Source organism: Danio aesculapii, chromosome 12 (genome assembly GCF_903798145.1).
Source record: "Danio aesculapii chromosome 12, fDanAes4.1, whole genome shotgun sequence".
NCBI lineage: Eukaryota > Metazoa > Chordata > Actinopteri > Cypriniformes > Danionidae > Danio > Danio aesculapii.
This window is the reverse complement of record NC_079446.1, coordinates 41,654,674-41,679,226: the sequence shown is the minus strand read 5'-3', so window position 1 is coordinate 41,679,226 and position 24,553 is coordinate 41,654,674. Positions and strand designations below refer to the sequence as shown.

The window sequence follows — 24,553 nt, the reverse complement described above, 5'->3', positions numbered from 1 at the left end:
AGGGATAGTGAGACAGACAGTGCAGATGAAGAGGCTGTGAATCCAGGCAGGTATCAGTGTGCGAAGAGAATCGGATTACAGAGAAGAGGGTAAGGTGAGGAGAAGAATAGGGTTTAGACCTGAGAATGAGGCCTGCTGAGAAAGGGATGTGAGCGGTAATCTAAAATAACAGACACAATTGAGATAAGAAAATTGAGAGGCACAAAAAAAGGAAATGGATGGAGTTCTGCTGCACTGTGAAAAGGGAAACTGAAGCAAATGAAACTTAAAGGTGCAATGTGTCATCTCTCTCCCATTATCAGTGTCTGTCTGGTGGCTTACCTCTTACACACTACTTTTGTGTTAGGCCTGCACGATACTGGGAAAATATGTGATGTGTGATATTGTTGTTGAGTGTTGCGATAACTATATTTCTTACAATATAACTACCTTAAAAAATACTATTTTAAATTTACTGTATGTAAAGATTATACTAAAATAAACAGGTAATACACTGTAAAAAATCATGGGTTTAAATGGGGCAACACAGTGGCTCAGTGGTTAGCACTATCGCCTCACAGCAAGAAGGTTGCTGGTTCGAGTCTTTTGAGTTAGTTGGCAGTTGGCATTTCTGTGTGGAGTTTGCATGTACTCCTTGTGTTGCTGTGGGTTTTCTCTGGGTGCTCCGGTTTCCCCCACAGTCCAAACACATATGCTATAGGTAAATTGGATGAACAAAGTTGGCTGTAGTGTATGAGTGTGTGTGAATGAGAGTGTATGAGTGTTTCCCAGTGCTAGGTTGCAGCAGGAAGGGCATTCGCAGCGTAAAACATATGCTGGATAAGTTGGCGGTTCATTCCAATGTGGCGACCCCGGAAGAATAAAGAGACTAAGCCGGAAAAATGAATGAATGAATGAATGAATGAAAAGGATGGGTTTCACACAATTCCCTCATGTTATCCCAACATAAATCCATTACGTTAACTCAATCATTTTTTCAAATTTAAGTGGGTTGAACAAAACAATTAAGTTGTCCCAAAAAACCTTTAATAATTGAGTTGTTTCAACTCATTTTAAACAACTACTTTAAACCAGGGGTGCCCAAACTTTTTTTATGAAAAGCCAAAAACCAAACTTGATTGAGGTTAGTGGGCTGCAGGTAAATATAGTTGCCATGGGTGATTTCCTAATTTATATAACAATGATTAAAAATGACTATACATTGTTTTTTTATTAACTAATACAGTGTAATTTTATTTTACAGTTTATAATGTAATGTAATGTGTATTTATATAGTGCATTTATTGTGTTTGGCCATACACCCAAAGTGCTTCACAATCATGGGTGGTCTCTTCGCACCACCACCAGTGTGTAGCATCGACTTGGATGATGTGATGACAGCCACAGGACAACGGCACCAGTGCGCTCACCAAACACCAGCTATAGGTGGAGTGGAGAGACAGTGATAGAGACAACTCAGTGGATGGGCATTATTGGAAGGCCATGATGGTTAAGGACTGAGAGGGATTTTGGCCAGGACACCAGGGTTACGTCTTTACTCTTTACGAGAAGTGTCATGGCATTTTTAATGACCACAGAGAGTCAGGACCTCGGTTACTGTCTCATCTGAAATATGCCGCCCACTGACAGAATAGTGGGGCATTAGGGGGCTTTACTGAGGCATTAGGACTCACAAACAGAACACAGGTTGAGAGACCCCTGCTGGCCTCACTAACACCACTTCCAACAGCAACCTAGTTTTCCCATGTGGTCTCCCATCCAGGTACTGACCAGTTGACCACTGACTGTGAGCAACTGGTCTTGGGCTGCAGGGTGATATGGATATGACAAAATGAAATTTATAATGAGCTTATTACAGAAGAAACAAAAAACTATCTCATTTATAACATTAGTTACACTAGTTTTTGCCTTGATTTGCTCGCCGATGTCTTCTGCATAGTCCTCGATTTGTCAAGTGATATTTACATTTTAAAAACTGAGATTCATTTACAACATTTAATTGAAACATTTAATTTCAATTAGCTTTTTTGTAGCTCAGCAATAAAACATTTATTCATTCATTCATTTTGCTTCGGCTTGGTCCCTTTTTCATCAGAGGTCGCCACAGGGGAATGAACCGCCAACTTATCCAGCCTATGTTATATAACCAGGATATGCCCTTCCTGCTACAACTCAGTACTTTGAAACACCCATACACACTCATTCACACACATACACTACGACTAATTTAGTTTATTCAATTCACCTATAGCGCATGTCTATGGACTGTGGGGGAAACCGGAGCACCCTGAGGAAACCCACATGAACATGAGCAGAACATGCAAACTCCACATAGAAATGCCAACTGACTCAGCCAGGACTCGAACCAGTGGCTTCTATATATTCTAGTATTATTTTAGGGTTTGAGTAAGGGTTATAGATGATGCATTATCCTCCTGGCTCAGAAAATATATTACCCATGGCTCATCCAGATAAGTATTTCCTGGCTAATGAGATGCTAACCATTTGTAAAACCTTAATCATGGTAGGTTTTAATCTGCATAAAACAGAAAACAGCGTGCTCTCTCCCCATGGAACAGAACTCAAATACAGAGTCAAGCTTTTTAACACTACACAGCCCCGTTAACCTCTAATTCCTAAACAGTTTGATATAAAAAAGCCTCAATATTAAAGGCTGAAATTTTGTTGTACTTGACCACTCTCAACCTTTTCAATGCCTGGTAGAGGGAAATATTAGGGTAAATATTATGCAGCACAATGTTAAATAATTTCTAAGAGATTATGGTTACAATGAGATACTAACTATGAAATCAAGCTCATCATTTTATAAAATAGCCATATAAAAAATGTCTACTGCATTTTATTAATTGTATTGTAAAATGGCTTCTTCAGTGATAAATGAGGGATTGATGGAACAAGCAAACAAAAAAACACATAAACAATAACACCAGGGGTCCGCTCTTCGTACCTAGCTTAAATGATCTAAGATGATTTGGTAAATCCTGGATCTTTAAATTTTGATAACTGATCTGTCTAATTTGGTTCTTCAAACAAATTTGCGAATCAGATTAAAATGGATGAACTGATCTGTGATCGCTGCGTGTGTTATGAAAGACAGATCTATCGATCCTCGAAATCATAATCAGCAATGCAACGATTGGCTGATGGCGCAGCAGCGTAATGACATCATCAGATTAATATTCAATTATCCATGTGAGCAAAATTACATAAAATCCGTAATAAACGGTGTGTTAAATATGATACGCAATAATGTTCCACATTTGTTGTGGGCTGCAGGCTTTGCACACTCATTTAGCAATTTATTTAGCTTTACATTTATAGTAGATTTTCTTTATTATAGAAGCCTATTCAAGTTTCTTCATCGGTGTAAGAAATAACTGGCTGTTTCAGTTCATTTTGCATCAAAAAAGCATTTTGATATTTGCAAAGGTGTCTGCAACGTTTGTGAAGCCACAAATCACTGTCATATTAGGTGTCAGCATGACTGCATAAATTATTATTCCTTAAAAAAAATAAATAAATAAATAAAAAGAACATCGTGGATGTCTATTATCATACACAAATTGTACTAAAGCTGGGTCGGTACAAAGAGAACATTTATTAATATGGACTTTTTAGACACAAACGCGTACTATTTTAAGATACCGACCCAGCTTTAGTACAATTTGTGTATGATAATAAATTGTATGATAATAAATTTGTGAATAATTTTTTTAATAAAAGGAATAATAATTTATGCAGTCATGCACATGTTTTTACAGCTCATATGATGGTGATTTGATGCTTTTACCAATATCAAAATGCTTTTTTGATGCAAAATTAATTTAAATAGCCAGTTATTCCTTACACCAGTTAATAAACTTAAATAGGCTACTATAATGAAGAAAATCCGCTCTAAAGTGTAAAGCCTGCAGCCCACAACAAATGTGGAAAGCCATTGCGTATAATATTTAACACATCCATTACCATGAGTTTTATGTAATTTTGCTCACATGGATAATGGAATATTAATCAGATGATGTCATTACACTACTGTGCTGTCAGCCAATCAGTGCATTGCTGATCATGAATTCGAGAATCGATATCACAGCACACGCAGCGATCTCAGATCAGTTCATCCAGACATTTTATTCTTATTCGCAAACTTGTTTGAACAACCAAACTAGCCAGAGATCAGTTATCAAGATTAAAAGATCCAGGATCTGCCAAGTCACCTTACATCATTTAAGCGACGTATGAAGAACGGATCCCTGAATTGTGTCAAACCATCAATAACCAAATTCAGCTAATAGAGTAATCCACGTACAAAGAACGGACCCTAATACATCATTTATTATACTACTTATTATTTATAATCTCATGCTCAATCCATTCACTTTCACTGCATCACATTTACTGAAATACATTTTTGTGCCACATGATTGAGCTAACTATACTGTACCTGACATATTCTTGTAAACATGATGGGAAGTTGCATATGTAAATTTGTGCATCCATATTATTGTCTCTAGGGTTTTGTTTTACTGATATTTTATTTTTGCACTTACTGTAGTTTCCATAGAAGCCTAACATAAGAAGCCTGCATGGCACATTAAATGCATATATGTTTCTTTAGAATTTTTTTTTCACGATATACCATTCAGAGCACATAAATGCTTCTAGAAATCAGCTTCTAACAAAAGAAAAAACTCTCTCTTTGCTAAGTGGGGTTCTTTGAAGCTCATATAGATTCTAAAGCACAAAGAGAACTTAAAATGTTCTCCGTGGGCATCAGACTGTAAAACCCTGCCAGCATCCAGTGTTATACACCTTTACCTTCAAGTGTTTTTTTTTCTCCAGCTAAAAGATTGAGGTCAGTCCTAAAACCTCAGATTCTTGACAGTCTTAACAATGTGGCAAAGCCAGTGTAGTAACACCTTTCCTCGCTCTCCCTCTGTAAAGCACAACTAATGCGTTTCCCAACTCCACAAGAAGCTTTCCCAGATCAAGAGAGCGCTTCATAGGATGAATTAGACATGGTGGTGAGTGGTTAAGAAGGGCATGGACCTTCCTACAATGACAATTTCAGATGAAATGTAAATGGGATGTCACGTATGATTCTCAAGGCTTTTTTTAACTTTAGTTTCTCTCTTTGAAGTTTGTGTGGTAATTAAAAAAATATTTCACTTAAAATTACAATTTACTGCACAACCATGCATTTTTTCCTGGCAGTGAAGGTAAAAAAATTCTTCAGAAACTCAACTTCTGCTTTAATGTAAGGAAAAATAATATTAATTGGAACTAAAATGTGGCAAATATCCATTTTTTTTTTTTTTTTTTTTTTTTTTTATTTTATTTTATTTTATTTTATTTTATTTTATTTTATTTTATTTTATTTTATTTTATTTTATTTTATTTTATTTATCAATAATTGACCCAAAAATACACTGTAAAAAAACTGTTTTTATTTGTATTTTGTGATTCATGTGTTTATGTGTATTTTGTTTCCTGTTTATTTATGCTTTGAGTTGTATTATGTGACCTCGATCTTTCTTCCAACAACTTTTAGCTTTGAAAAGTTTGAAAAAGTGACTTTTATTCGATTTTTTAATAGTGTAAAGTGATATATTGTCTGGGTTAGTGTGGTGTATTAAGGGACAAAAACCATGTATTAAACTGCTTTATTCAGTACATTTTCTGTTATTTTACAGACTTATTCCTCTCTATATTATTTGTTATAAATTATATTATTCCATACTACTAAAATGTCAATAAATGTCACTTTCTTAAACTGTAGAATTGAATAGACTATATGCACAGCTGTTGTTTTTCAGCCAATGATAGTTTGAGGTTTATTGAGGTTTAATGAGGTTTCTTTCACAGCATCAATGCTGCAATGTCATTTAAATACATTCAGTTAAATAGATTTAAGTATTCATTTAGTTGGGAATCACAGTGGCACAGTGGGTAGCATGATCGACTCACAGCAAGAAGGTCACTGATTTGAGCCTCTGCTGGGCCAGTTGGCGTTTCTGTATGGAGTTTGCATGTTCTCTTTATAATCGCGTTGGTTTCCTCCGGGTGTTCCCCCACAGTCCAAAGACATGTGCTATAGGTGAATTGGGTAACTTAAATTTTCCGTACTGTATGTGTGTGAATGAGTTTGTATGGATGTTTCCCAGTACTGGGTTGCAGCTGGAAGGGCATCCGCTGCGTAAAACATATGCTGGATAAGTTGGCGGTTTATTCCACTGTGGTGACCCCAGATTAATAAAGGGACTAATTCATTTATTTAGTTGTTCAAACGTAAAATGAGATGAAAGACTGTGTAACCCCTAACGCCATCAGCATCAGCAGGCAAGCACAGAAACTCCATTGCAAATAATGTTCTAAAATAAACTCCTATTTTAAAGACATGGGGCAGGAAAATGGAATTTAATGCAGTGCTTCTTGACCAGTCTGATACCCACTTTATATCATATATATGAAGATCAGACAATAAATGTGGCAAATTTATAATGGAAGGACAGTTCACCGAGAAGCTCTGAGGCTGGCTGGCTGAAATTAAAAGTCTGTGTGCCTATTTTTAACATCAAGTCAACAAAGCAGAGATCAAGGTCCCATAATTAAATTCACAAGAATTATAAACGGAGTGTAAATAAAACACTCTTTTATTTTATTGCTGATAATTAGTATTTTCTTTTTTTTTTTGCAGAATTTTTTTGCAGTGTAACTTATCAAACTTAATTGGGTTTCTTTCTTCTGTCAAACCAAAAAGAAGATATTTAGAAAAATGAACTGCACTAAACTGAACTTTAACTCTAAAAACTGGACTGACAACAGTTCCAATTTCAAATTACTTAAATTTAAGCTGCTTTGACACAATCTACATTGTAAAAGAACTATAGAAATAAATTGAACTGAATTGAATTGAAAAATGCAGAAAACCGGTAGCCATTGACTTCCATTGCATTTTTTCCCCCACTATGTTCAACAGAAAAAGCAAACGCAATAAACCAATTGATTATAAGTAAATGGTGAACAAATACTTATTTTTGTGCAAACTATTTCTTTAAAGTGTGAGTTTTTTACGAGTCTTTTTCCTCTCAGTTCTGTGTTTTACCCCCTGCCTTTGTTTCCCGCCTTCGACTGGCAGGTTTTGTTTACTGTCGGGTTGTGTTGCCAATTTTTTTGATATGGTCTGGGACAAATACAGATTTTTCTTCCTTACTAGTCATTTGATTTGTTCGTCTACAGAATGTCACCCTTTGGGCCCCCCTGGGTTCTCTGATATCAGGATATTATATTTTTAGTCATATATTCCTGTTTGCTATGCTCCATTCTTTTACAACCATAGTAAAAACAAGCTGGAAATGCCCACACATACCCTGTACATCAAGTTCGTCTTGTAGGTTTGTGCTATTCTTTATTGGATACTACAGGCTATTGACTGCAGATGATGTCCATTTGGACATTCACAATCAATGGAGTAAACGCTCCTGACTACGGATGACCGATATGGACTTAAAAATACAGTATATCACAATATTTTATAATAATAATTTGATATGATTATCCTCCGGGTGGTCTGGTTTGCCCCACAGTCCAAAGACATGCACTATAAGGGATTTAGATTAACTTAATCAACCATAGAGAATGAATGTGCATGTGAATGCAAGAGTGTGTGGGTGTTTCCCAGTACTAGGTTGCTGCTGGAAGGGCATCATATGCGTGAAACATATGTTAGAATAGTTGGCAGTTCATTCCGCTGTGGCAACCCCTGATAAATAAGGGACTAAGCCGAAGGAAAATGAATGAATGAATGAGTTAGTATTCAGGAGCAGAGTTAAAGAGCTCTCAAATAGTGTTGTGAACGCTAGAGAGCACCCTCGTGCACAAACACCACATATACATTACAGAAGAAATCATCCTTGCTACAGAGCAAAGAGGATAATGATGATTAAAAATGGATAAGTGGATCAAACATAAACACAGTAAACAAATGCTTGTGGTAATATCTGTATTATTCCTGTTCTTCAAGCCATCCTGGGTATAAGCCTAAATTATATGTTGAGTACTATAAAATGATAAAATAGCATGATTCTTTCTCAATCTTTGATACTAAACATGTCTGGTCACAAAAAGGAGTGATTTTAAACACTCAATGATGTTATGAAGTGCATTCAACGTAAAAGTATACAGTAAATCTGTTTGTAAAGACTCTCAATAACGAAAACATGCTACTGTAATAAAATATTAGCACAGACCAACTGTAGGTTTTATCAATATTATTATGATAACGCTAGTTTTTCTTATTTTGTGCAAAGTTTTGACAGGTATACAGCGGGGAAATTAAGTATTGAACACGTCACCATTTTTCTCAGAAAACTCATTTCTAAAGGTGCTGTTGACTTGAAATGTTCACCTGATGTTGGTCACAACCAAAGAAATCCATATATGCAAAGAAAACTAAACTAATTACATTACAAATGAAGTTATATGTAATCAAATCAAATGATGCATGGAAAAAGTATTGAACACATGAAGAAAGGGAGGTGTGGAAAGGCAGAGAAAGCCCAGACAGCAGCTGAAATCTCTCGGTAGTTGATCAGCAACCCTCTGCTCTTCATCATTATTAATGAATATTAGCCGCTTTAGTTCAACGTCTACATTATTAGGATGAAGATGAAACCAGGGTGGACATTTTAGCAAGACATTAATCCAAAACACAGCCAAGAAAATTCAAATGGTTTCAGAGAAAGAAAATAAAGCTGTGGAATGGCCCAACCAATCACCTGACTTCAGGATTCTCCACCAAAGAGTACTAAATAAAGATCAGATTTGATAGACGAGACCCATAGAACCATCAATATTTTTACACTCTGTTGAAGTCTGTGAAATACTCAGATCTGAACCATGCATGTGACTTCATTCTCCATATGAGAGGTGTCTTTAAGCTGCCATCACCACTTTAAATATTAAATAAATTTCAGTAGTTTAGTACTTTCTCCTTGTGTCATTTCATTGTTATTACACATAACTTACTTTCATTGTTTTATTTTTGTTTGTGTTTTTACCAAAATCTAGTTCAAGTCCATGTCAACAGCTCCTTTAGAAACAATATTTCTAGGAAAAAACATGACATGTTCAATACTTCTTTTCCCTGCTGTATTTCAAATGATAACCTATCGTCCATCCCTACTTCTTACTAGTGCATAACAAAATATTCACTAAGACTATTCAACTTTGCTGCTTCAATTAGATATGCTACAGTTCTACCAATCATATAAACAGCAATAAAATCCATGTGCTTTTACATTACCTTTATTATCTTCTAAAACATACAACCTGATTTTGTAATTACAGATCTTTGCAGACCTATTTAGCTGACAAGGCATCAGTTACTGTAAATTCATTTTGATTTACGAATCCATTTTTCGAGGCCGGCCACATTATCAAATCAAACCCCAGAGCTTATTTGTCTAATAGGGTCAATGAATGTAATTATGTTGAAACCTGTGAACTGTGAAATTAATGAGCCTGGTCTGTTGTATAACATAAGCGAAGCACAACTTATTTGTGGCTGTAATAATTTCATTTTATTTATGTTGCAAACGTTTGTATTTAGATGGGTAGTTGATTTCATGCGCAGTTTCACTGTCACACATGGCAAATATGAATAGTATTAGTATTGTTGTCATTTAAAATGCAGGAAATGGTTAAACATGTTTTCCATGCACCTCTGGTCACAAAAACCGCTGTGTTAGTATTATGATTTTTATTTTTAGATTTTGAGGCAGATTTCAAAACTGTTTTATGGTATGACAAAGGAAAATCCAGCAAGTCATGGAAATTTTTTTAAATAATTTAATGTAAATTAAATAGCACTATATCAAGATAAGTGCAGAACAATTAAAATACACTGCTCTCACACTATTTGCATATTATTATTAGTTTTTATTTATTGCTATATACCAAGGAAGAGTTTTATGGTACAGTTCAGTTTAAAGTAAAAAAAATAAAACTTAAAGAATTGACAAAGTTTGCAACCCCTTATATTTTCTCAAAATGTTGTAACCCCTTATATTTTCTCAAATGTTTGCGACCCCTTATATTTTCTCAAAATTTTGCGACCCCTTATATTTTCTGAAAAGTTTACGACCCCTTATATTTTCTTAAAAGTTTGTGACCCCTTATATTTTCTCAAACGTTTGCAACCTTCTATATTTTCTCAAAAGTTTGCGACCTTTTATATTTTCTCAAAAGTTTGGACCCCTATTATTTTCTCAAAAGTTTGGACCCCTAATATTTTCTCAAAAGTTTGGACCCCTAATATTTTCTCAAAAGTTTGGACCCCTAATATTTTCTCAAAAGTTTGGACCCCTAATATTTTCTCAAAAGTTTAAGACTCCTTATATTTTCTCAAAAGTTTGCAACCCCTTATATTTTCTTAAAAGTTTACGACCCCTTATATTTTTTCAAAAGTTTGCGACCCCTTCTGTTTTCCCAAAAACTTGTGAGTCCTTATATTTTCTCAAAAAATTGCGACCCCTTCTATTTTCCCAAAAGCTTGTGAGTCCTTATATTTTCTCAAAAGTTTGCAACCTCTTTTATTTTCTCAAAAATTTTTCGACTTCTACCATTTTCTCAAGAGTTTGCGACTCCTTATATTTTTTCAAAGGTTTGCAACCCCTTATATTTTATCAAAAGTTTGCAATCACTTATATTTTTTCAAAAGTTTGCGACCCCTTATATTTTATCAAAAGTTTGCGACCCCTTATATTTTATCAAAAGTTTGCGATACTTCCATTTTATCAAATAATCAGAATTCAAACTACATAACTAAAAAAATATGTAATCTTTATTTTAATTTTTTAATAATAATAATAATAATAATTAAAAAAATTATAATAATAAAATAAAATTTGTTACTTACTATTAGTCAACTACTCATATTTCGGAGTTGCTTTACCTGTTTTGGGGTCCACAGAGAAATACGGCTGGCCGTGCAAAATGCTGTACACGACTCTGGCACTATTTCCATATGTAGGGTCATCTGCGTCTGTTGCTGTCACCTTCATCACATACGTACCTGCAAATAGACAGAGTGCATTTATTTGTGTTAAACTGCATGAATATATAGAGAAAATGTGCAAGACGTGCTTTGTTCAAGGTTATTACTATAATAGTTCACGGTTCGGCCTTTAGAAGATTGAATGTAGGGTTTGACTGGGACTAGAAAACAGGCACATCATTATATGGAATGGGTTATGAGGGGACTGATATAAAGCCTAGCAGATGGCAATGTACTGATTTTCCACTGTATTTTGATGGCAGTTTTTACAATACAAAGGCAGCACTTTTAGATTACCCAATAAATGACAAATGGTCCATACTGTAGAATGAGCTGATGGTCACGGGCTGCCGAAACGCTGTGTTTTTTATGAAATGCAGCAGAATTCTGTGCTTTGGCCATCTCACCGTTTTGCAGGAATGATGTGTTGTCGCTCTGGTGTATTACAGAAACGACTCCTTTTATTTCCTCTGTAGAAATAGTTTTCAGAAATAGTTTCTTGATTATATTAATATCATGTTCCTGCTTTTGTGATATCGCTCTTGTGTAGTCCATTTACAGTATTTATATAATGATTTCCATCCATCCAAATGTGTATTCTGCATCTTTTAAATGAGATTCAACATTAGACTCTAAAGTCTTTTTTTATCAAATTCCTCTTTCAGCTCAACTGAAATAAAATACTCATCTTTTCTAGCTATTAAAAGTAAAAATAGAATGAAATGTAATCCTTCATGCATCCTTCTAGACCTTTACTACCAGAAGTGGCTTTGTGATTCACATGTTTTCAGAAAATATATTTACCTGACTTACAACCCTTTCAAATGAAATAGAGTTGTATAGTACATGTACATGTATAATGCAGGGTTAGACTATAGAGTATTTTCACTGCATTCCCAATCCCTTTTTTAGCCAATCACTTTTATATAAATTAGGTAATTTACAAATTTAAATGTAAATATTTTTAAATGTTAATAATTTAACAACACATTGGCTCAAAGTACCTTTAAGGCAATTCATTTCACTCTGCAGTCATCTTTGAAACACCTCTCGGGCAGTATGCTTGGGCATTCTGTTTGAATGGGAAAACATCAAATTCTCCAAAAATGCTTGCCAAGCTTACGATAAAATTTCATATTAGGAATCAGCAATAAAGTTAATCAACAATTGTCTTTTACGCCTTGTTCGAGCCCCTCCCTCGGAGACTCATCAGTCTATATCAATTGCTGATTGGCTACTAGAAGGTGGGGCTTCATTCGCCCCATTCAAAACTATACGAGTGACACATCTTGTTTATTTTATAGTCTTTAATTGGTTGTGTCCGAAATCACACACTTCCCTGTTACACAGTACATTAAAACAGTATGCTAAGTAGTATGTTTGACTTTATTCATTCATTTTCTTTTCGGCTTAGTCCCTTTATTAATCAGGGGTCGCCACAGGTCGCCAACTTATAAGGGGTTGCCACAGGTCACCAACCTATCCAGCATATGTTTTACACAGCGGATGCCCATCCAGCTGCAACCTATCACTGCGTACGCTACGGACAATTAAGATTACCCGATTAACCTATAGTGCATGTCTTTGGACTTGTGGGGGAAATCTGAGCACCCGGAGGAAACCCACCCGAACATTGGGAGAACATGCAAACTCAACACAGAAATGCCAACTGACCCAGCCGAGTCTGAATTCATAGTACAGTACATTCAAAAAACAGTAAGCGAGAAGTACCCGGACAGCCTAATAATTTCGGAGAGATTCTATGCTATCCCATTATGCCACATGAGAGAATTCAATAATGAGAGTGAGGCAATGCTTATGTCATATGCCACCTCATAATGACAAATGGCGGATGTAGTATGTCCGAGTTACAGTCATAATACTCACATTCATGCTATATAGAATGTTCTTTTCCAATGGTTATGTTGTAAATTCAAATTCAAATGTAGTACCTAATCGAGTAGTAGGCAATTTCAGATGCAGCCATTGGCTGTGTGCAAAATTCCATATTTCCCAACAATATAGTATGTTAAAAACGGTATGCCAAGTAGTATGTCCAATTTCATAGTATGCAAAAAAAAGTATGGGAGAAGTACTACTAGAGTATTACTGACTTACTCTTCTACCAGCGAGATTCTGAAGTGCGCTTAAAAACTAATGCTACACTATACATGATGCCATGAGAAAATTTGTGAATCTGAGTGAAACGACACAACTGGTGCTTGCAGGTCATGTGATAATGATAATTGGTGGATGTACAGTAGTGCGTCCAAATTCCATTCATACTACTCACATTTGTAACATATAGAATTTACTTTTCTAACTGTTCGAATTGAAATGTAGTTCCTAAATGAGTAGTAGATTTCGGATTGCAGCCGTACACGTTTACTGTTGTCTGATATATAAAGAATTGATATTCTTGATCTTCAAGAGTTATACAGTATATAAAGTAATATTTTTTTTTTATCCTTTGTGTGATTTTGCATTTTATGATATAACTCAAAAACCCGGTGCAGTCCCTACATTGACAACAATTTTAGAAATCATAACTTAATGTTACATACATTTTTTATGTTGATATTTATTCACTAATTCAACATTTATTCAATAATTCAACTAATTCACTAATAACAAGTGCTTTTATAAAAATTCTACAACCCAGGCTCATTGCGGATACATACCCAGGTTGACATTTCTGTGGACAGCAAAATATGTAACCGGAGGTACATCTGTTCACAGTTTATGTATTTGCAAATCCATCAGAGGACGCTGTGGATGCTTTCTGATGATCTAAAATTTCTCTCAAGCATCTTCTTCTCGCTTAAATCCACCAGAGGGCGCAATATACACTTCAGCTGACCAGACCAGCTTGTTTGTTGACTGACTGACTCTGACAGACTGATCTACCCACCCCCTTCCCTAAACCAAACCGAAAGTGTTTTCAAAAGCAATAAAATAAAAATAAATAAAAACCCTTTAGCGTTCATTTTAAAGACGAAATGCGGCCAGGCGTACCTCTAGCTACATAATTTTGCGCTCTTCAGAAATGTAGACATATCCACATATCCACAATTAGCCTGTGTTGAAATTCTACAATTTTCAGCACTTTTAAAATGACCAGAAATCATAGGTGGAGCGTGTGTAAGGCTGAATATGAATGTAATTTAATGTTAATGATTAACAGAACACTTTAGTTATTGTAAGTTTGCCAATCAAATTCAAAGTCCCCCTCCGCACAAAAATGGAACTGTCCAACTCCGCTTTGCACTGATGAGCGTTGTTTTTGACTGGAGTTGGCAGCAGCTCTGAAAACGAAACAGAAAATGCTGGCCAGCGGACTTTTCTGATTTGCTGGTCAAGGACGTAAGAAATAAAATGACATAAATGACATAAAATGAGTATTACGAGAGGGGTATAATAATATATTATTCTGGTGTAATTAGTTTTCAGTAATAAATGAAATGATTATTTCGGTTGTTTCATTGTAACGTAGTATTCTAGCCTAGTGTAGTAATCTTGTTTTGCATTTTAATTCTGCTGTGTTTTCTACAGGGGTGATGGGAAGTCAAGAGTTTTAATTATGTTTTAATTTGTATTTTGAATAATATGAATCTAATTTAAACAAATAATTACTCACGCTAGCTAATGGCTACTGGATCACCTTTACTCTGCAATGGTTGCCTTTAATTCAATTGCCAATAAGATAACGCAAATAAACACCAAGTTTATGTTGTCATATTTTCATTGTCTTTTTTGTTGTGTCTAGCTTAATAAAGAAAAATAAACTCAGTATCCTAATTACAGTTTAAAAATGCTTAGTTTTATATATTTATTGCTGAATTACAAGTTCAGTTTTCGATTCGCCTCGTGGCAAAGTGAATGATTTCGGATTCTTGACACATTTTTGCAATTTATTTATTTTTGAGTTGGATACTCAAATGCCACTTGTTAAATAAATTACTATATTACCAGAGATCATAAATATAAGAAACTAGCTATTATACACTATTATACTTTAAGAGTAGGCACTGAGGTCCACCCTATTTAGGTCCACTCATTTTCTGGCTCTTGGCTGCATATCAAAGTGACTATATTATCTGAATGAATCTAATCAAATAATTTAATTTGCTTGTTGAATATAATATGTTTGTTGATAGGCGGTGCTTTAGTAAATGCATTAAAGGGCAGTGCATATCTTAGCCTTACCCTGGAGTTTGTTCACCCTCCGCCTATGCCAGAAATGTTACATCCCTTCCACTGTAGCCTTGATTGCATTAATCTAAAAGCAGAGCAAAATGAATTCATGCACCGACAAAAGATATTAAAAGAGTTTGATGTAAGATTATTTCGAACGCTGTCATCTGTAGAAGAACATGCACTGCAGAAATGTCCACAACAGGGACGTTTAATAATAAGAAAGTATACAAAGGGTTGTGATTTGATGTAGTTTTAATGAAAACACTCCAAATGAATTAGCTGTCACAGTGTTTGAGATGAGAACAGAAATGTGAAGGCCTTGAAAAAGAGAAAGGAGAGGGAAAAAAACAACAAAAGAAGCCAAGAAGTAATTGTACAGATTTTAAATCAAGGCCATTTCCCAATGGAAGTCCTTTTCAACAAGCTGATGCAATTACCTTTGAATTTTTTTCTCTCTTTCTCTGTCTCGGCACACATCGATATGCTTTCAGATTGTTCTGGCCTTCACACAGAAGGGTGAAAAGCACTAAAAAACGTACACCGATGCACTCCTTTAAGTGACCTCCAAATTAGACAGTCACATTCAGTCATAACAAAATCCAATAATCCAATAAAAAATACGTCCAATTTAAACAAATACAGGCAAAACCAACGTATGCTTGTTTATGTGACTCGGATATGCCTTTATGCTTGCAGGAGCCACAATAGACATCTGTAAAATAGGCTTCCAGCTTCCAGTGGGGTCTTTGGTGCACTTATAAACCGGTCTATTCACATTTCGCTATCTGAGATCACGAGGAGCTTTGATTCAGCTGGGAAGGGGAGGGTTTCGTTTCATTTCATTGCCATTCAGATCAAGGAAAAGGCAATCTCAAAGTGAATTACCCTGATCTGTCATCCTCGGGGGAAGCAACATGAAAAGGGCTTCGTGCAGGATAGGCCATGTAGTTTATTACTCTCGACACTGAATTGTATGTCAGGCTTTATTCTTGATTTTTTACCGCGTGCCACGTAAAGCTTTACTCGCTTCTTTTGTTTACCCGAATATGCTCTTGCCATTTTCCATGATGAAAAACAGCTCTTTATACTCACAAGCTTTCATTTAAAAAATCCTACAAAACTGTTTGCCATCTGCTTTCTTGTGCTTAAAAGATGAAAGGCGATTATATTGGTGAAATTATGTACGCTGTTGTAGCAAGTGATTTTTTTCCCGCCTAATATTTTCAGCTTTCGTAAGATGTAATTAAACTTTCTACTCAGTCTGTATTACTAATTCCAGTCATTTTTAGTTTTTTTAATCATCAATCATGTACAGATATTATATATCTTGTGGATTATTCAGCATTTGCAGTAATAGCAAATGCATTGTTTTAATACAAAGAGGTCTTTATTATTCATTTCTTAAATGATTATTGTGCTCACCTGTTCCTGCATCAATCAATCAATCAATCAATCAATCAATCAATCAATCAATCAATCAATCAATCAATCAATCAATCAATCCTAAAAACAGTTAAAATTGAATTCAGCTGATTTTGAGACCAAAATGATAATTTTAATTTACAGCTTTTGTAAGATGTACTCTTAGCTATATAATCATCAATCATGTGAAGATATTATGTATTTTGTGGATTATTCAGCATTTGCAGTAATAGCAAATGCATTGTTTTAATACAGAGAGGTTTTTATTCATTTCTTAAATGATTATTGTGCTCACCTGTTCATTGGTTTTAAGCTAGCACTGATCACAGTTACTATCACAGTTAGTATCAATAAAACAATCCACCAACCAACCAACCAACCAACCAACCAACCAATCAATCAATCAATCAAATCAATCCTAAAAACAACTAAAATTAAATTCAGCTGATTTTGAGACAAAAATGATCATTTTAATTTACAGCTTTTGTAAGATGTACTCAGATGTACTCAGTCTGCAAGTCCAGTCATTTTAGCTTTATAATGATCAATCATGTGAACATATTGTGAATTATGTGAATTACTCAGCATTTGCATGTGCATTGTTTTAATAAAGAGAGGTCTTTATTCATTTCTTAATTGATTATTGTGCTCACCTGTTCCTTGGTTTTAAACCAGTGCTGAACACGGTAATTAAAGTTGAATAGAGTTATTGCAGTGAAGTAAAAGTAAAAGTATCAATGAATCAATCAACCGACAAACAAACCAACCAACCAACCAACCAACCAATCAATCAATCAATCCTAAATATAACTAAATAAATATTAAATTATCATTATGATATAATGCAATATAATTTTATAAATATAATTCAGCAAAATTTTCAAAACAGAAAATATATATATTTTTTTTTACCTTAAAACTAATGAAAATAAAGTAAATAAAAAAAATCTTGACATTTTTACATACACTAGCAAATAAATGTATTCACTGATTTTATGGAGGGCTAATATTTTGCTGTACTCCTCTCTGTGACCACAGGGTGCCTCTAGAATAGACCAACTTTAATTACAGGCTACAACAGACCACTCAACATTAAAAACACTATTGTAACACCGCGAGAAGTAAATTATACTAAAATATAGGGTAGAGAGGAAGACAAAAATTGTAATTGTAATATTTTAAGCGGATCTCATGTTGTTTTAGGACTTGTTTACTTGTGTATCTTTGCATAACAGTGTTAAAGCCTAACATATGCTTAAGAATTTGAAAAAGTGGATGAATACTTTTCATTGAAGCTGCTTTAAAGACTGAAATCTCTTGGGATCTGTGAATTACTACAAATGATTGAAAGTACCAGAGAATGACTGCTTCTGTTTACTGCATTTTACTATTATTGTAGCAATTATTGACAATCATAAAAAAGCAACTGAATTACTATTCATTAAAAAGACTAAAAAGTCTATGCAAATGACCCGGAACTAAATATTGAATTACATTAGAAGAAATGAAAACAATGAGTTTCTGTTTGTTTGGAAGCTGCTGAGATTGAATTGAATCGTTCCTAAAATGAGGTATAAAATAGTGGTAATTGTAGATTATAGCGCTATAAAAGTGCTATTTGATGCCTGCTTAGCATTTTTCCATACATAAACATTTTCAGGCTTGTTAATTGTTTTGGCAATTCATTTATATAACAACCACATATTGAAAAAAAAAAGTTTCAAAGATAATATTTTGTGAAAATGATAAATATACAGTTAGGTCCATAAATATTTGGACATTTGGACATCAACACGAGTACCACCAGGAATGAAACCCAGCGTCTGGTGATATCTATGCGTTCCAGACTTCAGGCTGTAATTCACTAAAAAGGATTTGCAACCAAGTATTTAAAAGTGAACGTTTGATTTATGATTATTATTCTGTCCAATTACTTTTGGACCCTTAACAAGTGAGAGGCACATATACAAACTGTTGTAATTCCTACACCGTTTACCTGATTTGGATGTACTGTACACACCCTCAAATTAAAGCTGACAGTCTGCAGTTAAAGCACATCTTGTTAGTTTAATTTCAAACCCATTGTGTTGGTGTATAGAGCCAAAAATGTTAGAATTGTGTCGATGTCCCAATATTTCTAGACCTATACAGTTGAAGTCAGAATTATTACCCCCCCCCCCCCCCCCCCCACACACACACACACACCCCCACCCCACCCCTTGATTTGTTTTTTCTTTTTTAAATATTTCCCAAATGATGTTTAACAGAGCAAGGACATTTTCACAGTATGTCTGATATTATTTCTTCTTCTGGAGAAAATATTTTTTGTTTTATTTCGGCTAGAATAAAAGCACTCATTCAAAAAGTTTTGTAATTTTTTAAAATCTATTTTAAGGTCAAAATTATTAGCCCCTTTAAGCAATTTTTTTCCGATAGTCTACAGAACAAACCGTCGTTATACAATAACTTGCCTAATTACTCTAACTTGCCTAGTTAACCTAATTAACCTAGGTACACCTTTAAATGTCACTTTAAGCTGTATAGAATTGTCTTGAAAAATATTTAGTCAAATATTATTTACTGTCTGTAATGCCACGCCAGCAGAGGAAGCCCTCACCTGACTACTGACTCAGCTCCGCTCCCTCTGCAGTCATTTCCTGTTTGTGCTGTACTTCAGCAAGAGCTAAGGCCATGCTTCCTTGTGAAGTATTGCCAGTTCACCTGCCTTACCAAGCGTTGTTCTTATGTCAATATATGCAAAAAAGTAACAACTTAGAGTTATCATTCAAACAAGTAAATAAATAATAACTAATTTAGTGAAGTGGTAAATAATTAAGTGACACAAATTAAAAAATAAATAAAATATAGCTATTTTGTCATTATTTAAAAGTATCCTACTAAAATGTTCCCAAAATTACCAGTAACTGATTTAACAAGAAATAAAACTGCATTATATGTACCTTTATTCATATTTTTTATTCTATCCATCCATCCACAGTATATTGTTTTTAGGTTAAACCATTTTAATGACAAATATACCAATGCATCATTTCAAAGACAAGTGTGTTATTATATTACACATCATTAACTCATGAAATATGTTTTAATAGCATACAGATACTGCAAACAACAACTGCTGTGCTTATTACAATGAAAGTGTGTGTTTCATTAACTCTTTAACAACCAATATTTCGTATTTTGTTCATGTTCTTGTCTCTTATTCTGATGATAAAACTGTGAAGTATACAGTTCATAGTTACAAAATGCAAGAAATTTAATTTCAATTGATTTAATTTGTTCATATTTTGCTATGTTAAGTATTAAGTTTATAGACAATTATTGGTTTTGTATTTGGTCATAATTTGTTAATGTCATTCTGGCCCAGCAGGGATTGAACTAGCAACCTTCTTGCTGTAAGGCAATCATGCTGCCCACTGCACCATTGTGTCACATTTCATTGTGTTTTATCTTTTATTTACACTTTGACTATCATCTTTGCAATCTTTAGGCATCACTAATTGTCTAGGTAGTATATATATATATATATATATATATATATATATATATATACATATATCTATCTATCTATCTATCTATCTATCTATCTATCTATCTATCTATCTATCTATCTATCTATCTATCTATCTATCTATCTATCTATATATATATATATATATATATATATATATATATATATATATATATACATTATTATTATATAAAATATATAAAATTATTATTATTTTATTTTCATTTTTTTACATGTGATTAAGGCCTGTCTCTCAAGTTGACAAAATAATCTATAAAGTCTCCAGTTTAATTTTACACAAGGATGCAGCCTTTCATTGACCATCATGTTTGAAGGGAGCGAAGCGTCACATTACATCGAGCCTCAGGGATTGATGCATCATGGCCAATCATATTTGACATCATGATTAAGAATATTTGTCCAAATAATGGAGGCCATTATGCCTTTAACAAGCTCTGCGATGTGTTTCGTGAATGCAAGAGGATCGCGCTGCATTGATCTGCTAGTAGTTCTAGCGATTGGATTAGTCTGTGTGGAAATCAATACAACTTCTGGCCGGCTTTAGAGACGAGGCTTTTTAGAGAAGCAGAGACAGTAACAAAATAAGGTCCCGCTGCCATCATCACCCAGAACAGATGCCTGGGTGAAATAATCAGTAATACAATCAAGGTTTCGACTGTGTGAGATGAGAAATCCTACTAGGGCTGTGTAATCCAGTTTGGTGGGGATTTGGAGTCCGTGCACTTCTCATTATCTGACGGCACACAGTAATGTCTGGATTAGCTCTCCTCGGACACACCAATGAATATTTGGCAAAGCCTGTAACATGAGTAATAGGTGACCTCTAGCAAAGCACGCTGTACCATTGAGACAGTCATATAATCGGCTTCATTCATAGGCTTCCATGACTTTAGAGTGTGATTTTATAATGATGAGGATGATGTTGATGATAATTATTATTATTATTTAGATTTGTTGAATGAATGAATGAATGAATGAATAAATGAATGAATGAATGAATAATTGAACTGCTGAATGAACTGATGACTGACTAAACTGCTGAATGAATTGCAGAATGAATTAAATGCTAAATGAATGAACTGCTGATTGGTTGAATTGCTGAATGAGTGAACTGCTGAATGAACTGCTGAATGATTGAACTGCTGAATGAATGAACTGCTGAATGATTGAACTTCTGAATGAATGAACTGCTGAACAACTGCACTGCGGCATTAAATTCTAATTGCTTAAACTGCTGAATGATTGAACTGCAGAATTAATGAACTGCTAAATGATTGAACTGATGAATGAGTGAACTGCAGAATGAACTGCTGAATGATTGAACTGCAGAATGAATGAACTGATGTATGATTGAACTGAAAAATAACTGAACTGCTGAATGAGTGAACTGCTGAATGAACTGCTGAATGAGTGAACTGCTGAATGAACTGCTGAATGGTTGAACTTCTGAATGAATGAACTTCTGAACAGCTGCACTGCGGCATGAAATTCTGATAGATTGAACTGCTTAACTTCTTTATTAAAATGTATTTCTTTAATAGTTCTTAACCTGCAATATTAAAACAAATTTAATTTAATTTAATTTAATTTAATTTAATTTAATTTAATTTAATTTAATTTAATTTAATTTAATTTAATTTAATTTAATTTAATTTAATTTAAAATAATGAAAAACAGAAGTATTAAAAGTAAAAAACTAAAATAAAACCATAAAATAAAATAAAATTAAATTAAATTTAACTAAATTGAAACCTTGCTAAACAGAAGTATAAAAAAGTAAAAAAAAAATAAATATTAAATTAAATTAAATAATAAAACAAAATAAAATTAAATAAAATTTAATTAAATAAAATTTAAATAAAATAAAAAAGTTAATTAATTTAAATAAACCTTGTTAAACAGAAGTATAAAAAGCAAAATAAAATAAAATGAAATAAAATAAAATAAAATAAAATAAAATAAAATAAAATAAAATAAAATAAAATAAAATAAAATAAAATAAAATAAAATAAAATAAAATAAAATAAAATAAAATAAAATAAAATTAAATTAAATTAAATTAAATTAAATTAAATTAAATTAAATTAAATAAAAGTCATGGTCTCTTTAGCTCAATTGTTGTCTTCTTACCCACAGGCGACATCTCAGGTACACTAGCCGTGTAGGGTCCTTCCAGGAACTTTGGCTCATTGTCATTGATGTCCTGCACTTTGATAACAAACTCAGACTCTGGTTCGAGTGGCCGGTTGGTGTCGATGTCGACCGCTTGTGCTCTCAGTGTGTAGTACGGCTTCTCCTCACGGTCCAGACTGCGTAATGCATGGATGTCTCCGGTGGTCTGGTCGATGGTGAAGATTGTTCCAGCTCCGTCACCCGACAGAGTGTATTTCACTGCGCTGTCGCCTTTATCCAAGTCAGTGTGCAGCTAATGAAGGACAGAAGAAACAAAAATCTGTTAAACTGTGACAGATGAATCTAATATGCATTATAGAGTCTGTCAGCCATGACTATATTTACAAAACAGCACACTTATGTAATGGTTAATATGCAATATGTAGACATGGAATGAGGAAATATATGTATTATGTTGTGTTTTTTTTAGTTGAATCCATCCAAATAAGTCGCATAACAACAGATATTAGCAACTTTGCTCATGTTTTGTTTCATTTTAACACCACATATTTTATTTCCTCACACTTTAACCAAGACAAGACATTAGTTTTATCAATTTATTTCCTTTTAAATTCTTTTATTTCATTCTGGTGATGTTTGGTCACTTTGAAAACTAAATAACTTTGTTAACAAAACCATAATTTCCCCACTAATTAACTCACTTAAAACTGAATTTGCTGAAATTGATTTAAAATGTTTTATTATTTATTACAATATCATTATAAAATATTATTACATTGCATTATTATATTTTTTAATTCCAGTTTGAGGGTTTCACGGTGGCTCAACGGTTAGCACTGTTGCTTCACAGCAAAAAGGTCGCTAGTTCGAGTCCCAGCTGGGTCAGTTGGCATTTCTGTGTGCATGTTCTCCCAGTGTTCTCGTGAGTTTCCTCCATGTGCTCCGGTTTCCCCCACAGTCCAATGACATGCAGTATAGGTGAATTGAATAAACTAAATTGGTCGTAATGTATGAGTATGAAAGCAAGAGTGTATGGGTGTTTTCCTGTTCTGGGTTGCGGCTGGAAGGGCATCCGCTGTGTAAAACATATGCTGGAATAGTTGGTGGATCATTCCGCTGTGGCAAACCCTAATAAATAAGGGACTAAGCCGAAGGAAAAAGAATGAATTCCAGTTGGAAAGAATGACTACAGTAAATAGCTCGCTCATAATATTTTATTACAGGATGAATCAGCACTTCTTAATGGATTGCTTGAATGTATTTTTCTGTCAAAAACATATTTTAATGGTTGCTAGCTGACATATAATGCCATGACAATGTAATTGCAATAACTTTTTATTTTTTAAAGCATCAACTTGCTTCCAAATTTATATTTTGATTAATACAGTAGACATCAGTGATTATTTTCCAAATATAAACTTGTAAATTAAGTCTTTCTATGACAGATTCAATGTTTGTCACACAGAAATAATAAAACAGCTTCGAAAGCATAAGTGATGACTACATTTTTGGGGTCAAACACAGATTTTAAAGTACAGCAGTGAATGCCAAACATGCCAAACATTATTTTTGTAAGATCATTTAGAATTAAAATTATGTGATATTTGAATAGATATGACTTTTTTAAATAATTAACTGTGCAGCTCTAGCAATTATTCACACATGTACAGATCAACGTTTCTCTCAAATTACAAGACTTTCTCATTTTTCTTTCTTTCTTTCTTTCTTTCTTTCTTTCTTTCTTTCTTTCTTTCTTTCTTTCTTTCTTTCTTTCTTTCTTTTTTTGATGAACAGTTTTGACTGTAATATTAATTGTTTAGGTCACTTTTAAATAAAATCCGATGTTATTTACAGCAGTTAAAGAAGCACTGAATTATGCACAAAGTAAATCCTTCTCAATTGTAATGACGTAACAGCAAATGAATGTTAAGTTTATAAAGATATACTGTGGCACAAGTGCTAACACAATAATCATCTGCATTCTTAACGTAAGTGTCTGAACGTTAGTAATGGAATTATTTCTGACAGAGAGCTTCAGTGTTTAGACACTGCTGCACATGTCATGTTCAAAAGATTTCCTTTGATTTGAACTCTGAGAATCTGATTTGCTCTGTTTGCCTGCAGGTAAATGAACCTGACCTAATTCTTTCTGCTTGAAATGAGCGGTGTCTCTTATG

The 24,553-nt window shown here is 33.9% G+C and overlaps 1 protein-coding gene across 1 annotated transcript in view; it reads right to left on the bottom strand.

The window, feature by feature from the left end:
• The window catches only part of LOC130238338 (cadherin-12), a 324,447-nt gene that overhangs the window by 101,837 nt on the left and 198,057 nt on the right, over positions 1-24,553 (bottom strand). The window contains exons 3-4 of the mRNA XM_056469330.1: positions 22,374-22,668; positions 10,973-11,092 (exon numbers count right to left, since the gene is read on the bottom strand). Coding sequence (XP_056325305.1) covers positions 10,973-11,092; positions 22,374-22,668 — 415 coding nt within the window. The remainder of the gene's footprint in view (positions 1-10,972; positions 11,093-22,373; positions 22,669-24,553) is intronic.